This window comes from Amblyomma americanum, chromosome 5, assembly GCF_052857255.1.
Source record: "Amblyomma americanum isolate KBUSLIRL-KWMA chromosome 5, ASM5285725v1, whole genome shotgun sequence".
Lineage (NCBI taxonomy): Eukaryota > Metazoa > Arthropoda > Arachnida > Ixodida > Ixodidae > Amblyomma > Amblyomma americanum.
In genome coordinates this window covers 54682481-54700637 of record NC_135501.1, presented here as the reverse complement: position 1 = coordinate 54700637, position 18157 = coordinate 54682481, and the positions used below count along the sequence as shown (strand labels likewise).

Genomic DNA, 18157 nt, shown 5'->3' with positions numbered 1-18157 from the left:
AGATTTCGCTACGGGCGTGCGTAGAACCACGGCGGGGTTTGTTTTTGCCAAGCAACGGAAGTATGTTTTTGCGAATACGGCAGTTTTTAGTTCGCTAGCACTTATAATGGCCATCCCCGCATTTGGCAGTTTGGTTTTTGTTTGTCTGAAGCCTGCTTTGTGGCAGGCTGCACATACCTGCGCACCAGGTTATGGGCAAATTGCCCCGCACGCACGCACGCACGCACGCACGCACGCGCGCGCGCGCACACACACACACACACACACACACACACACACACACACACACACACACACACACACACACACACACACACACACACACACACACACACACACACACACACACACACACACACACACACACACACACACACACACACACACACACACACACACACACACACACACACACACACACACACACACACACACACACACACACACACACACACACACACAGAGAGAGAGGCTGCGCAGTAAAACGTGCTTGACTGCTACAAAATATACAGCGAATCTTACGCTTCGCTGAAGGAAGTATTGTTACTAAAGTCGACGTTTCGAACGCAACACCGATATAGAGGGAAAATACACATTGATAGGAAGAAGGCAGAAAGGGCGTGGGAAGCGGAAGACGCGCGCAAAAGGGAGATTGGGCAGAACATGTGAGCTGTAGGGAAATATAATATCCAGGCGCGAGCCATGCTTTGTTAAAAACTGCATGCTTGCTTATTAACAGCTTGCATGACCGCGCCGCTACATTCGTGGAGCAACGCGGGGCGTCGTCGCTCCTGCTGGCAGGTAGGGATGTGGGGAAAGAATACTATCTCAGCATCAAAGGAAGCTGGGAAAAATACTTGGTGTTTTTTCCTTGAAATGGGCAGTGCTGGACCCACCGCTGGCTTAGACGCTTAAGCTGTATTTAAGATAAATACAAAAAAAAAGAAAAATAACATGCAACATTCCTTCGAGTTCCCCCTCTTCTGCCTCCTTTTTTATAATCTAGCTCCAGCGGCTACACCAGCATAAAGAACCGCGGACTCCGATCGAAATGCCGACAATAAACGTGTCCTTGAGAAGCACCTACCTTGTTCAACGTATTATTATAGTTATGATGGAAACAAGGATGGTTCGATTGAGTTTTGTGTTGATTATTGTCGCGTAAACAAAATGACGCGCAAATACGTCTACCCACTACCCCGTACTGATGACGCCCTCGACTGTTTGCAAGGAGCCGAGTTCTCCTCCCTGTATCTCCGTTCCGGCTATTGGCAAGTCCCGATGGCTGAATCTGACGCCAGAAAACAGCTTTTGTCACCCGTGACGGCCTCTATGAATTCAACGTGATGCCATTCGGCCTCTGTAACGCTCCCGCAGCGTTTGAGCGCATGATGGACAACATCCTGCGTGGACGCACATGATACGTTTGCCTATGCCATTTAGACCATGCTGTCGTTTTTTCGCCTGATTTTCCGACACATCTCGCACGCTTTCACAAGATACTGCGCTGTATTGCCCATGCTGGTCTCCAACTCAACCTCAAGAAATGTCGATTTGGTGCCCGCAAACTGACCATACTCGGCCATGTCGTCTCTAAAGATGGCGTCCTGCCCGATCCAGAGAAGCTTCTTGCTGTCACAAACTTTGCGAAACCGACTTCTGTTAAGAGGCTCCGAAGCTTCGTGAGCCTCTGCTCATATTTTCGCCGCTTTTTGTGCAACTTCACCTCTATCATCGCACCACTTACGAAGCTCCTGAATGGGCCCGCCGATCTGTCTGCTTGGAGCTCAACCTGCGATGCTGCTTTCGCTACCCTCCGTCATCTTCTGACTTCACCACCGATCCTGCGCCATTACGACCCCCGTGCGTCAACCGAGTCTCACTCACACCGACGCGATCGGCGTAGTCCTCGGATCCGTCCTTGTAAAGCGTAAGGCCGGCTTTCCCGAATACGTTGTTGCTTATGCCAGTCGTGCGCACACCAAAGCAGAATCTAATTACATCGTAGCGGAAAAGGAGTGCCTCGCCATAATGTGGGCACTAACAAGAGTTCGTCCTTACCTTCATAGCCGCCCCATCGAGGTCGTTACTGACCACCATGCCATCTGCTCGTTGGTTACTCTCAAAGACCCTTCTGGACGCCTCGGCCGCTGGGCCCTTCCCAGCAAGCAACGTACCTCCCCATGTGCGTCCAAAAACGATGGAATGTCCCAGCCCCACTACAAGCTTTGTCAAACATTTCCAGACCGTAGAGGTAGGACACAGAAACACAAGCAAAAGGGCAGTGCTCCCACTAAGGGTCTAGGAACGTTTTTTCGATAGTGTTAGGCAGAAACAAAAAAAGAATCATAGCATTTTATCCCAGGAAGGTAACTGGGGAGAACATGTTTGGGACCAATGTTTTTTAGCTAGAAAAATGATTGACTCCTCGCTCTCTTCTCTCTCTCCCTCGCGCCACAAGCTGCGGGGTGAGAAGGTTTTGCTCTTGCATTCGCCGTTTTGAGAGATCATACAGTTTCGCTCGAAGAGCTGAAGAAAGCAGTTAACCGCGCATCTCTCTCGGCGCATGCGTTTCTCGTGCACGTGGGCCGTCGGCTCCACGCTGCAGGCATGCGACGGCGGTCTGCCTTTTCATCGCGCCGCCGGAAGCTGCGGTCACCAGCGTGCCCGTCTTCTATAGTGTTTCCAACTTCAACACGGTGCGGCGGTCCCTGCAGGCATCTCCAACTACCACCGGTCCTCGTTGCGCCGCTGTCTAGCAGAGGCGCAGTAATGGCCTCCCGTCGCCCGTCCGGCTTCCTCGCTGGACGGAATCCATCTTGCACACACCTATTCGCGCAGCCCCTAGCCGTTCGCGCGCAAGCCCCAGCACGCGGCAGCTCTTGCTCTCATCACTGGGCTATCGTGGACTTCGTAGCACGGATTCACGGCAGCTTTCCCGCGCCCCTCGGCGTGCCCACATAATTCCTTTTGGAACTGGTGTAGCGGCTGCGCATCGCAAGTCCTTTGCGCAGCTTTATGGCCCTACTCCATGATGCCGCTGTTCCAGGCGGTGTTCGCGGCGGTGGAGTTCAAGGCAATTGGCGACTCCTAGCACGTACTGAAGAGCGTGTTGTCGGGCAAGTTGGCTTTGCATGATATGTAAGAAGTTAGCGCAAAACTTAGACAGAGGCCGAGAAAAAACACACCAGACAACAGACGAGCGCTACTACCAACTATTTATTGGGGCGCAACACCCGGAATATATAGCCGAGCATGCTGACAGTTGGAGGCACACACGTCATACACCAGCGTTGTGACAAGCCGAAAGCGTATCCAGAAACGCACATTCAGAAGAATAAATCTGCAAGGAAGGATCACTCGCGCAGCGATCAGATTGCCTTTTGATGTGGAAGGCCGCCAGCACAAGCAGTGCTCTAACATTGGCGCTCCTGCCCAGAATCTTAGTTTTCTCAAAACGTGCCCTACACGTGCGGTCACAGGCAGAAATATGCCGTACAATATTAGCCGTTCAGTCGTTGTTCTCGAAATTTCTATCATGCTCCCGGAGCCGGTCATTAATGCAACTGCCAGTTTGACCTACATAAGAAGACCCACAAGAAAAGGGTACACTGTACACCAACCCTGTAGCGCATTTGACATAAGAAATGCCATGTTTCTTTTTGCAGCCACCCTCACAAACGCCAGAAATGCGTCGGCAAAGCTTTTAAAGCTTGTTGGGGGCTGAGAAGACTAAGGGCACGTGGTGCCTGCCGGCAACCTTCTTGATGTTGTGCGACACTCGGTGAACATAAGAAACAAACACCGGCTTTGATGTCGAGAAATCAGGTCTTTTTTGAGCACCTTTTTGTTTTTGCAGGAGGGTTTCAGCGACGGTAGAAATAACCGGACCAGGAAAGCCTACCGCCAAGAGGCGGGAAGCCTGATTATTGACACTCTCCTGCATGATATGAGGGCACGACTTAAGAAGGGCAGACTCCAGGCAGAGTGACGCAATAGCTCTTTTCACTACTCTCGAGTGTGAAGAGTCGTATCTCAACAACTCTTTGTTGGCACGGGGGGAGTACATCCAACACACGTGGCTACCACAGAACCTAAGCTTTAATCAATTAGGACGAGGTTTGATTTTTACGCATGAATTGCCTGATAATCAACAGTTAAGGTTCCTGAACTTAAAGCTTAGGTTCTGTGGTAGCCACGTGTGTTGGATGTACTCCCCCCGTGCCAACAAAGAGTTGTTGAGATACGACTCTTCACACTCGAAAGTTGTGAAAAGAGCTATTGCGTCACTCTGCCTGGAGTCTGCCCTTCTTAAGTCGCGCCCTGATAGCATGCAGGAGAGTGTCAATAATCAGGTTTCCCGCCTCTTGGCAGTAGGCTTCCTTGGTCCTGTTATTTCTGCCGTCGCTGAAACCCTCCTGCGAAAACAAAAAGGCGCTCAAAAAAGAAGACCCGATTTCTCGATATCAAAGCCGGTGGTTGTTTCATATGTTCACCGAGTGTCACACAACATCAAGAAGGTTGCCGGCAGGCACCACGTGCCCTTAGTCTTCTCAGCCCCCAACAAGCTTTCAAAGCTTTGCCGACGCATTTCTGGCATTTGTGAGGGTGGCTGCAAAAAGAAACATGGCATTTCTTATGTCAAATGCGCTACAGGGTTGGTGTACAGTGCACCCTTTTCTTGTGGGTCTTCTTATGTAGGTCAAACTGGCCGTTGCATTAATGACCGGCTCCGGGAGCATGATAGAAATTTAGAAAACAACGACAGAACGGCTAATATTGTACGGCATATTTCTTCCTGTGACCGAACGTGTAGGGCACGTTTTGAGAAAACTAAGATTCAGGGCAGGAGCGCCAGTGTTACTGCACGGCTTGTGCTGGAGGCCTTCCACATCAAAAGGCTATCTGATCGCTGCGCGAGTGATCCTTCCTTGCTGATTTATTCTTCTGAATGTGCGTTTCTGGATACGCTTTCGCCTTGTCACAACGCTGGTGTATGACGTGTGTGCCTCCACTGTCTCATGCTCGCTATATATTCCGGGTGTTACGCCCCAATAAACAGTTGGCAGTAGTGCTCGTCTGTTGTCTGGTGTGTTTCTTCTCTGTGTCTGTCTAAGTTTTGCGCTAACTTCTTACGTAGCACGTACTCTGCATTCCTTAGCGCCTCCGACGACTGTGGCGTGTTGTTGGTGGCAGCGTGGCCGTCCACTGCGGTCATAGGTGGGAGGGACCTTCGGAGGCCCATAACACTCTTGCTGCGAGTGCCCATGGATTAACCTGCTCTACCTGCATTGCCGTCATGTCGCGTCATGTGTATGCAAGCCTGGTTTTAGTTGTCAGTTATAAAGGGTGTTTAATGCTGTATGTTTATGTTTTGATAATTCTCGTTATCGCCTCTCGCGAATTCTTAACTAACATTTGTCCAACCAAACTCATAAAGAAGCTACAACCCGTCAAACGCTGCACCATTCTACGCGCGGACTGTCTAAAATAAATTGTTTTCCCTCGAACAACAGCTGACTGGAACTTGCTTTCTGGCAGACCCAGTTTACATCCACTTAAAAAAATCGTTTATTGCAGTTAAGGTAGTTCATGTATGAAAGGAATATCTGCGTGAGTGTTTTGGCGTTGTGGGCGTGCGGTACTTGCTTGTACATGTTTTTGGTGTTGTCACGTACGTGGCTTTCGCCTTATACTTAAAGACCCACTCCTGCCGTAGACCAGAAAAACAAATGGACTGCAGTATGCGTAAATAAATAATTGTGGGTGGTCGTGGTGCTGAATTTGAGCGGAACAACTACGTGCTCTCCTTTCCAGAGTATTTTTGCACATAGCAGTTCTGGATTGTCACTTTTTTGGTTTGACTAACATGGCACTTGCTGGGACAGCCAGGGTTTCACATTCATGCATTTAGGTTGGAAGCTGGAGCTGAGTAAAGCATGCATTTGTTCCACGCAACCGATTGGACAGCAGTGCCTTCGCCGTCCTATTTCTCAGAACACCTGAAAACTTTTCCTTTCTCAGAAATGTGCTTCGATTAGCTCTATTGTTACGAAAGGGAAGCACTCGTGTGTAGCGATATTATAAGAATGCAGCTGCAGTATTGTGCCGGTATGCGCTGAAAAGAGACTGGGAAAGCCCCCAATAAAAATGCTCCACTGAGAACAAAAGCATCCGGAACTGAAGCTGCAAGTGTTCGATCAAACATCGCTGTGATTCTTCACTTAGTGGAGACATAAATCTAATTATTAGAGATTTTTAGCAAATAAATATGTTTGAAAGTAGTTATCAATTCATGTAACGATTAACAATTACAAACATTAATTTTCTGCACGTTATTTCAGTATCCAGGGTGCTAACTCAAAATGTTGCAATAAAAAAGGTTCTGGCCACAATGAGAATAGGAAGATGTTAGCTCGCTGGCCTGACCAATTTTCTCGCCCAGCTTTACACGAACTGGGTACACCGAGCCAACGCTCGGAAATGTGCGGGGTAGTCCACACACAAAAAAAGATGCGAGCTCGTAGGCCCGATGTTTTGCAAATATAGGAAACCTTTTTATTCGGAATCCACAAAGTCTAGCGCATTACCGGGGTGCTGTTTATATTTTTAATGTCAACGAACTGATCGAAAGAATACATGAACACACCGTAGCCATAATTCAGAGCACTATGAAAAACCTTTCCGTCTATGCCCTGTTTTGCACGCTGCGACCACACTTGACCACGCCTGTTTACAGATTTCACGGCAGTTATAAAATTCAGATTTCGATATATAACAGCCTTTGCAGATTGCAGCGTGAGCAACGGCAGAACTATGAAAATAGGTTATTCCTAGCAATCAGTCAGATAATGAACTAAAGTAATATAAATAACTACGTCGGCGACAGGTGTCCGTGCCGTGCCTCTCATAAAAAACGGCGCACATTTAGAAAGCTGACGCTGCGAGAAAAAGAAACAGTCTATCGAGATTAACCTACTCAGCATCCGCACTGAGCGGGTAGCTTGTGCACAGTGGGTGCTTCCCTCTCCACGTCGCTCTGATGCACCTGCGCCGGTCGTCAAAGAAGGTATTTCAAACATCTGGAACCTGACTCCTCGCACGACCAATGGCGATGTGCGCAGTGTAGGACGGCAAGATAGCGTTTGTACTGTTGATGCTGTGTGTGAGTGCGCGCCTGCCTTGGCCCAAAGTGACTAACAGGCACGGTGTGCCATAAATGAAATACATTCATTGTCGTCAGTTAGTCGGTACCATAGTGCGAGCTCGTTCTCAGATCACTCCCGAGTCAACACCACTCGCTCAGCCACGGACCTGCGAGGCAGGGTATGCCAGACTTTGGGACGGCCTCGTCATGATCGCCTTGTCTTCGGTTTGTCGCTGTGATCGGTGAACAAATTGTGTCTTTTTTTTTTTCAGGACTCCTTTCTGTGTTCTATACTCAGTGTGTTATTGTTTTACACGAATTATGTTGTTTTCCAGATCACTATGTAAGTGTCCCCTTAAGTAATCAGGAACTCCTCTTTGTCGTCTCCTTGCTATAAAGGGTGTTCCACCTAAGACTTTACACAATTATTAAAAATAGGCTTTTTAGTTAGAAGAGCGCTTTTCTCGCTATAGCATGTTCAGCGGTATAATATATAACAATACAGCTAAGTCGTGCTAACTAGAAGGTTGGTGAGCTAATACCGAACAGTTAAGTGTCCATTTTTATTACGCTCATTAATTATTAAGAATCATGCATCCCACAGTAAGCACTAACCATATCAATGTTTAGATTTTCAAAAAGCAGTTACCCACGGCGCTATGGCATTACAAACTTTGGCGATTTCAACGAGTTACGTGCACTGGACAGGTTGTTTGCCTGCAAGCTTATCGAAAGCGCATGTATTTTTGCGTGATATAGCTAAAATTTGTTGACCGATGACGCCGAGGGTAACCGCTTTTTCAAAATTCGAAAAACTGATATGGATATTGCTTACAGTGGGCTACATGCCTCTGAATAATTAAAGATGCTAAGAGTAATAGTTCAAACTCTTCTATGCTGACTAGCCAGCCTGCTAGTTAGCACATCTTAGCTGTATTCTGATGTACTGCACTTCTAACAACGCCATGCCGAAGAATCAATCTTCTAACTCAAAAAGCCTATTTTTAAAAATTGTGTTAAGTCTTAGGTGAAACACCGTGCATACAGCTTTTTCTTTACAGCTAAACTATTCCGTATTAGTTAACCAGCCTGCTAGTTAGCACGTCTGAGCTGTATTTTGATGTACTGCACTGCTAAAAACGCTGTGCCGAAGAATCTACCTTCTAACTCAAAGAGCCTATTTAAAAAAATTGTCTCAAGTCTTAGGTGAAAAACCCTGTATACAGCCTTTTCTTTGCGAACCTTTCACTCCAAAACATTCTTTGGCTTACGACCGGCGAAAGCTGGGCACCAAACAACCGCCCCCGTCTGTGTCTTGGCGGCTGGTCTCCGGCTGAGTTTTTCACGCTGAATCGAGGGTATCTCGTGAGAGAATGGTGCAACGTTCTAAAGGCGGATTCACACTGGGGAGCCGGGGCGGTAGCCCGGAAAGTTTGAATCAATTCCTTGCCTTCCCTAGGCGCTTTCCTAGTGCTCCAGTAAAACGAGCTCTTGGGCGAGTTGTTTACTTATCTTAGGCATAGTAGCAGCGCAAAAAAAAAACACAAAGAAGAAGAACGAAAGCAGAAAAAATTGCATGTTCCGAACTATACAACAGAATCGACGTTTCGCTAATACAATCACTGCCCCTCTTCTTTATATGGAAGGCTTCCAATAGCTCCCGTGCGGTCTGGTTTTTACCTTTGACTAGGACCACACTGCTTTCAAAATGCGACGAACAAAATCAGTTGCGAGTGCAGCGTCTGTGCATGTCTCTCGGTGTCTCGTTATTCTTTTTTTGTTTTTTTGCGCTGCTACTAAGCCTAAGGTTCCTAGTGCTTCAGAACCTAAGTAATCCACCGAAATCGGTCGCGCGACGCCTGTGACAAGCCAGTGTGAATCCGCCTTAAGCCTGTTTCACACGCAAGCGAAAACTCCAGCGAATCCTGCCCTCGCGGCGCGAAAGCCTGTTTTGAGTCGTCGCGGCAGTGAGCGGCGAGGTTCTAACATATTGGAAATTTTTCGTTGCGAAGCGCCGCTCAGTCGCTTGCATGTGAACCAGCCTTTAACTGCGTCTTCATATGCATACGTGATAGTGCAATGTGTGCGACCGCCAATGCATATGTAATAGTGCCTTAGGTCAGGAGATCCTATAGGCTGGCTCTACGGTCAGTAGAGAAGGGGGGGGGGGGCGAGTGGATAGGAGAAGGCGCGGCAAGCCTGAAGCCTGACGCAGCAGCAAACGAGTGGGCTTACTGCGCCTGCGCGGCACTCGCTCATATGTATGCTTCCTTGCGTGGAGGTAGCGGTCGACGAATGTGGCATCTGGATGCGACCGCGGTACGGAACCGGAAAGGCCAGAGACGGAGAGACGGCCACGTATTCTGGTCCTCTTTCTCCGAGGAGCCCTGGAAGCAGCGTTGCTGTTCTCCAGGACACAAACATCTTCCTCAAAAATGGTTTGCCGCTGGTGCCCTAGTTCTTAGAATTCACTTGTGGGGTATATACAAACATTTTTACCCCATTTTTTGTGTGTTTCACTCAAACAACAGAGATGCAAAATGTACAAATGTAGCTTAGCGTTACACAATCTAAGCTTTTCCGTGGAAATAGTCATATGTGGTAGGACATTCAGCAGTTGTAGGCATTAGGCAGCCTGCATTACGTTGGCATTATTAGAAGGGCAGATTTCTTTCATATTGAATGCTGGAATATTTGGTGGTTTCTTAAAACACTTAGGCAAAGTTCACGCTCATTCCGTTCCTCCTTGCTAAAAAAAAAAACCAGGTGAGTAGCCGCAGATGGTATACATTAACCATCGCTAGGAGGGGGGGGGGGGACATAATCGACGATTGCAATTAAAAATCTTTCTTTAGTATAAACGCCTATATTAGCAGCACAAGCTAAAACGAATGGAACAGGTCTTGCACTAATTTGCAGGTAGGCGAGACTCTTACGTGATGACGCTGCAGAGACTGCTGGCGAGCATGCCACAAGTATGCCCATCATGATCACAAACTGCGCCATCGCTATTGCTTGTCTCCAGGCCGTATTATTGAATCTGTTTTCACCTGCAAGCTGCTGAGCTCTCCAAAACAGCCTTTCGACGTGTGTGGAAAACTGCGTGGGCAACACTTGCTTATATGTGTGCCTTGTGCACAAATGCTACACATGGCCAACTCTGTCACGCGCTTCTGCTTCGTGAACGCTGCAGCGCTTTGCACGTGTCAAGGCCTTTTGCAACCTGAGCCTAAGCAGGTCCTATCACAAGGTTGAGCTACTTCCTTGTGCTGTGTCTGATTTTGATGAAATAATGTGCTTCCCTTTTCACTTGTAAACAACAGCTGCACGTAAACTGTATATCTTTATCTTTATCAGCAACATGCCTGAAGCTACACTACGCGCACGCTTTGTTGAACAATCCACCTTCCCTGTAGCGCGCTACCTTCATATTTGTACCATAAGTAAGGTGCGCATTCGCAAACAGCAGCTTGCGCAGCCACGAGGCCAAACATTGCAACAACTGATAAATTAGGTCAATACGCGGATCAAGGATTGACCTAAAAGAGAGAGCACACTTCAATAAATAGGCGCGTATTATTACCACATAAGTCTTACCAAAAGGTCAGTTGACAGCTTGCTAAACGACGTAGTAAGGTTTTGAATATTTAGAGTCTACCCTAAGAAGTAAAACACAAGCAGGGAATTCTTTAGTCACGAGCACACAGAAGAATGTGCCACCAGGAAGGGAGCTTGAACTTCCGTCCTCCACGTCCAAAACGATATACTAAATTACTCGGACCACTGCTTGAACAATACAAAGATACGAAAGATTGGTAGAGAAATTAATGTGAAAGTGAATGGATGAGGACATTCCGAGTCTTCATTTTTAGTATTCACGCGCTGAACAGCGCCATTTTTTTTTCATTTCTGCGAAACAGTGATATGCACTTCAATCGCTGCAGATGCCAAGCGTTAGCGTGCAGAAAACGCAGAAGGTTCTCCAGATTTTCGTCTGGAGTTTGGTTGGAACAGAACCAGTAAAAGGTAATTTTTTTTTCACTCACTGAAAAGTGGAGCATATGGAAGCGTCATTTATTTCTGCGAGAAATGTAAAATATAAACAGTACAGACTCACGTTCTTACGTGATCAAGGTGATATTTTCTACGTACTCTAGTACAAGTTCGACTACACCAACACTTAAGTTTTTTGGTGCCCTCTGCAGGCATCGAACACAGAAGGCTGAGCTCGTTCCTGCGCAAACGTGTGGCAGATTTAATATGTTTCTCACTGGAATACTTCAGGGCTGTAACTCGAAAGTTCATGTTGAAATACGTGCTTGACGGCATGTTGCCACTGCCTGTTTTCCGTTCCTTGTACTAAAGAGGCGACCATATGGACGTTCTAAAGAGAGCCAGTACCATTGTCAGCCACAATTTACTTTTTCCTGTGACGTAGCTGTAGATTACTTCTTAAGCCATGATTGACAGAAGCATGCTTGTTTGCTCCTTTGTCGGTAGATTTCCCTGTATGTCGTAGCAAGAAGCGGTAATCAGCAGTTCAGTCCCTGCAACAGCCGATGCAAAATAAGGTCTTCTATTTCTTTTCTCTCGAAAAATATGACGGCAAAATAAAATCATGTGCCGTGCGGCAGACTGATATTAAAGAGGGACAAATGAAGTTATTGCGCTGAGCACAACGGCGGTGGGCACACATTAGAGTTCCGGCATCTTCGCGAAACAAATCATTAATACGAAACGGTATAGCAGGCTAGCAAATTCAGACATACAAGGCCACTCTCTTAAAAAGTGACGAATAGGTACCTCTCACCGTAAAAACAAAGCACATAACTTGGTAGGAGTTCATCTTCTCCCGGAGGAAGAAGGAGGGGAACAAATTTTTTAGGAAATTTCCTTCTGTAGCGGTGCCGGAAAATTTCAGGTCTCCCCGAGCTGAGATCAGGCCTCTGGTAAAAAGCGATCACCTGCAAAAGGTGTACTTCAATGAGAAAATGACAACCGTGAACAGGAAATTGTTTTGGTAAGGTGCTCAGATAGGCAATGAAAATTAGCTTATTCCGTTTATCTAGGTGAAGTGGGGTAGGTATTTCGCTTGAAAATTAGAAGGCTCCTTCATTATTCGATTCAGCGATTCTACCAACCTGAATAAACTGGTTAATTCTTGAACACTACTTTCTTCCATTCAGCCTACATTGTTGAATGTGGGGCTAGGTCTCGTCTCAGCTTGAGCAGTTTTGTAACATGCCTGTAAACATACGTAAATGTTTATGTAAACACAGCAATAAAGTTTTGATGGTGCACGGTTAACAGCACTAACACCGTAGATATGCTTGTGCTTACTAACATAGCATCTTTGCGCCATTCCCTCTTTTCATTTCCCAATTATTTTACCTTCCCTCTCGTCCGACCTATACTCTGCGACATTTTTTTGCCACTGCAGCGGAAGCTGCGGAGGCGAAACACGCAGTCTTTTGCTACGCACAGCTATGTAGCCCCATGTTGCAGTTAGTTCTCCTGCTTGGACATACAGCATGTCCGCAGTATTCAATAAATAAAATAAAATAAACAGAAAAAAAATGCTGTATGTCAATATTAGGCTCTCAAGGTATTTTTCTATCATGACTATCGATTTTCAAGAAAATTTTTCTTTTCTAGAAATAATCTGTAAGGCACTTCTAGTTAGAACAAGCTTCAAAACATTGCGTGAGCCGCGTTAGCGATAGAATGCAGTTAAGACGGGGAGAGCAACGCGTCAGGCGGGAAGGCGCATCGGCTTGCGGCCGATATATTTGGCGGAACGGCACAATTATGGACGTTCAGCCCCTGTAGTATCCCTTTAGATGCCAGGAAAAGCTGTCGCCGAGTATATTGAGATAGGCGGCGGAATACTCATTTTCATCCACACTAAGCGAACCGCTCTTTTCATGCAGGTAAATTTTCTCTCTGCCGAGTGCGTTGCACTACATATTCCTCTTTCAAATGCTGACGTCACTTGCCGGCAATAAATAGGCCCCATAAAGAATTGCGAAAGCATTGTTTTCCAAACTTTACTGTGTTTCAGGACCCCAGCCGCTGAATAGTCTGATTTCTTTAATTTGCCATTAACCGGCAGTTAGAAAAAATTACGGAGCATTATCATTCCTGTACACAGGTGCAAAACTTTGGGATTCAATACCTGCAAATGTAGCCAGTGAACTATATTATTGTTCTTTTATAAAAATATTGCTTGAACACCTTGCGTCTATGAGTCATGAATAAATGGCTGATTTTGTTTCTCTGGTGTGGTGCATTTTGCTAATACAGTGTTGTTAGATTACTATCCTCTTTCACAAGCTTCCTATATTCTGTACAACTTGTATAACCTAACTGTACCCCAAACGATGCGACCCACTTGTTTAGTACTTCTATATATTATTTAACATTTGCAAGCGTTTTTGCTGATTGCTATTTTTTATTAATTGCAATAATGGTTTAAACCCCTTTGACAACTCTGAGTTGTAGGGTTCTACTGCATACCAACATGATTTTGTAATCGCTTTTGTGGACAATATACTTTGATTGCATACTGACAACCTTTCAACCTCGCGCTCTGTATCCCTGTTCGGTAATTAAGCACCAACTATTAATTCAGTACTTAGTCGAATGCCGCCTTGCCTTGCCATTCTTAAATGAAACCGCCAATATGAAAGATGTTCCATAGCGCAGCAACAACTCAGGGGACAAACACAAGCACTATCTTCCACAAAGGCTTTATTTAGTGCATACAGAATTTATACATGAAGGAGAAACGATACGTGTCAGACTAGAGAAGATAATTTGTTAACAACAACCTTAAAAGCAAATGCAACACGTTTCACCGGTTGGCATACTGCCCCGCTTATAAAAATGCCATATCTTTCTTTGTCACCGACAATGACGGACTGCTGACGCAGCTTTCAGGTCCAGCTCTTTCGATTGCGGCGGCCTCGGTAGTTTCTCTCGTTAATCTATCCGCATTTATGCCAATCACCTCGCATTCTTTAAAACCAGGCTTGCATTTATGAGCACGACAGTGCCGAGCCAAATTGCTGGAACCACCATCCCTAACTTCCATGTGGTGCTCGCTTAACCGCCCATTAAGCCTGTTGCGGTTGCGGCTGTTGCAAAACGAGTGTATGCATCGGCTCGTGCATTGCTCTTACGCTCAGTGGCCTTTACCTTGCGAGTCTAGACAGGCGACTTCAAAATGAACTGGATGTTGCTGTAGTCATTCGAACCTTCAGATTTCTTGATGACTACCTAGGGATCCTTCGTAAGAGCCATTGAGACGTTTCTGTAACAGCCGCAACCGCTATTTCTACATTCTCTTAGTGTCTGCACCCTCTGAAGATCACCCATGAGCTTCGGGTTGAGGACACTATTCGGTTTCTTGACCTAAAGCTGGTTTCTGTGAAGCATTTTTGTTGGATGTATGAGCCCAGAGCTGAGAAGCCCCTATTGCCCTTTTACTCTGCACATACGAAGCTGGCCAAGCGAGGAGTTGTGAAGACGTGCTTTCAAATGCAGTTAGCAAGTCCTGCGCATGTCTGATGAAAAGTAGTTTTTATAAGCAGGTGGACCGCCTCAGAGCAGCAGGATTTCCGAGACACTTATTAGCTTCGGTCGCTGAGAGCTTGCATCAGCAGGAAAAGGCCAAGAGGACCGTAAATGATGGAGAAGGGGGCAGCAAAGTAGTGGTGGTGCCATAAATCCACAAGCTGTCACACTACCTCAAAACAGCAGCACGAAAAGTAGGAGTGAAGGTGTGTATTTCTGCACTGGAAAGATTGTCCCGCATTTGCAAGGCGACCTTTCCTGACAGCAGGGTTAAGAATAGTTGTACGGTTGGCATAGAAACCCTTTTGTGCCGTGCCCTGAGGAAATAATCTACAGGATCTCGCTTTCATGCGGCAAGGCGTACATTGGGCAGTCAGGCAGATGCCTTAATGAGCGGGCACCGTAGGGAAGTTAGGGATGGCGGTTCCAGCAATTTGGCACGGCACTGTCGTGCTCATAAATGCAAGCCTGGTTTTAAAGAATGCGAGCTGATTGGCAGAAATGCGGACAGATTCACAAGAGAAATTATCGAGGCCGCCGCAATCGAAAGAGCTGGACATGAAAACTGCGTCAGCAGTCCGTCATTGTTGCTGACAAAGGAAGATATGGCATTTTTAGACTCGGGGCGGTATGCCAACCAGTGAAACGTGTTGCATTTTCTTTTTAAGGTTGTTGTTCACAAATTATCTTGTCCAATTTGACATTTATCGTTTTTTCTTCATGTATAAAGTCTGTGTGCACCAAATAAAGCCTTAGTGGAAGTTTAGCGCTGGTGTTTGTCCCCTGAGTTCTTGCTGCGCTGTGGAACATAACGCATACCCACCATCGCGAACCATCACATTGTTAAATATTAAAGAATATTGTTACGTGGTGGCAAGCCAAGGAAAGCACGACATGATGACAGAATGAAGATATGATTTAATGGCTCAAGACCTAGCGCGAGCACTCCGTCCCGCGCCACTGCACTCTTCTTCGTCTTCATAACATGACCCTGGTCCTCAGAGCGATCGTCCCGATCGATTGCTTGAATTACGAATGGTGAGGTGACGATGAGGATGATCAGGAAGGATAGAAGAAGATGAAAGGCTTGCCACAAATATGAAGGAGATGATCTGGTGGACGGTTGCCCCCGGTGCTTCAGGTCCAGCGGTCGCTCACCCACTGCCGAAGGTCAAGGGTTGAGGGATCGCCGCACAGCCTGGGCGGGGGTGCCGTATTGGTTCGGGTCGTAGTCGGGTCATCGCACGTCAGGTCCTGGTCGTCGTGTCTTGTGTTCGGGGCTGGGGACGGGGCGCGGGAAAGCGCCTGGTCGGTTCTGGTCAGTTCGAGCTGGGGTTGAGCCGGGCGGCGGAGCCCAGGTCCCCTCGGCCGACGACGAAGGCGAGCAGAAGGCGGCGATGCTCCGGGGACTAGGATGACGATGAGAACCCAGCACCTCACACCAAATGTTACGTGGTGGCAAGCCAAGGAAAGCCTTCTTCTCGAGAACATTTTAGTTCTGGAAGCGCAAGTTTCAAGCGCAGGTTTGATTCATTCAAGAAAATGCGTCATTGTTAGAATTTTACAGTATCACTTATTCAGGATTAATATACTAATATATTAATGCATTAATAATGTATTATTATATCAGTAAGATATTAACGCATTAATATACGTTAATTACCATTATAATAATGAACAGCATTTTTTACCATCTAGGACGTATTATTCCTCTGGGCCATATTGCAGCGTTTTTTAAAAATGACTTGCCTGGCACTCCGTCTGATGGAAATAAAGTGGATGTGCAATGCAAATTATTTTTGCTGCTCCGCCTCTACTGTTTATAAAAAAAAACAGGCATGGCTGTGAGACAGGCTAATGTGGAGATCAGCCTCTGCACTGGTACTTCCTCCAAATTTTAGTTTCCAAAAAAAGTATGTAATTCTCAGAGCGAGAAACATATATGCATGGCTTCATTCAACGAGCTGGCTAACCTAAACCTTTTTTTAAATCACAGCGCAGCAACAATTCGGTTGTCGCTTTCAATGTTATTGTATTGTCCTTGTATGCTGTAGTTCACTCTGTTTTACACTGAGCAAGCGGTAAAGAAAAAAAAATTGGAGGTGGTTTAGCACTGGTTAAACCCGGAGTGACGCGATAGCTACAGCTGGCGAGTGGAACTTGTTCAGTTGACATGTAAAGTCAGTCTTTCGCCGCTCCGTTTCTCTGCGCGTTCCTCCTTCATCTTCGTCTCACTTTACACAGCGCATGCGCACAGCTGTGGTAGCTCGGTTTCGCCAGAGCGCTGCGCCGCCGGCAGCAGCAGCTGCTGCGTACCACGTGGCTGGACACGTGACAAACCACGTGACGAACCATGTTGTCAGCCACTGCGCCGCGCCGTCGGCAGCTGCTCCGCACCACATGACCAACCACGCACCACGTGATCAACCATGTGACCACCGCCACGGCGGCGCCACGCTAAAGGCTCGAAATGCTACCGTAATGTAGCTATCGCTACAAAAAATTCTACACTGCCACTGAGGTATGTTTTTATTGGCACTCTTCATAGGCTACTTCCCAACAATGAGTGCCTTTTATTCTTCGACTTAAAATCTTTCCTTGGTGTGTTTTACCTTCTAGGTTAGATTTCGACCCGTGTAAAAGCGTACTCCGTTATTAAGGGGGTATATGGTTAGCTTTCTTAGCAGCCTTTCTTTACAAATTGGTGACATAATTTATCAATTAATTTTGAAGTTTAAGATCAAACTTTACTCACGTAATAATTGATATTAATAGGGTTAGTTATTCCTTTTAGGTGGGCACCTAAGCTCTTGCATTGTCAGCTGTTGTGCTTTTATGCCTGGCGGCTGTCCAGGCTGCTTTCGCAGTTGCTATTATGAACCTTGTGTTCCTACAGGGTCCACCTGGCGAATACGCAGCCTGCGTGCTATTTGGGCGCAAGCGATGAAATGCAAGCAGAAAATCGCATCGCAGCTGCAGGCTTTCGTACACTTGTTTACAAAAATGACGGAGACTTGAGCAATTTGAACTTTTTCTTCTCATTTCACAAGAAAAAAATTATTTCAGGTTTCCCCGAGTGCATAGAAAGCGGCAGCTGATACCAGTTTTGACTTTGCAGTCCGTTTACTACAGTTTAAATGGACGCCGACGATAAATTCATTTCGACTGTACCGACAGAAGTAAATGTTTGAATCACTGACCATGTCAAAGTGAAAAACGACGGTTCCCAGTGTAGTCCGTCGAATTCCTAGCCATGAGTGAAACCGAGTCAGTACCTGAGAAGTAGGAAAATTCCTCCCAAAAATAAAAGAGTATCAACGCAATGTCCAAAACTACAAAATGGTTTCCAGTGCGACTGTTATGTACTCGCACGAAAAAAATACATAATGCCGACTCGGATAACACTGCAATTTTACCCGAATAGCGGAATATGAC

At 46.5% G+C, this 18157-nt stretch overlaps 1 protein-coding gene across 2 annotated transcripts in view; it reads right to left on the bottom strand.

The window, feature by feature from the left end:
• LOC144134697 (uncharacterized) overlaps positions 1 to 10231 on the bottom strand; it is a 50140-nt gene extending 39909 nt beyond the window's left edge. For both annotated transcript variants that reach the window (XM_077667547.1, XM_077667548.1), the window contains exon 1: positions 10084 to 10231. In XM_077667547.1, coding sequence (XP_077523673.1) covers positions 10084 to 10153 — 70 coding nt within the window. In that variant the 5' untranslated portion in view covers positions 10154 to 10231. The remainder of the gene's footprint in view (positions 1 to 10083) is intronic.
• Between the last annotated feature and the right edge of the window lie 7926 nt (positions 10232 to 18157).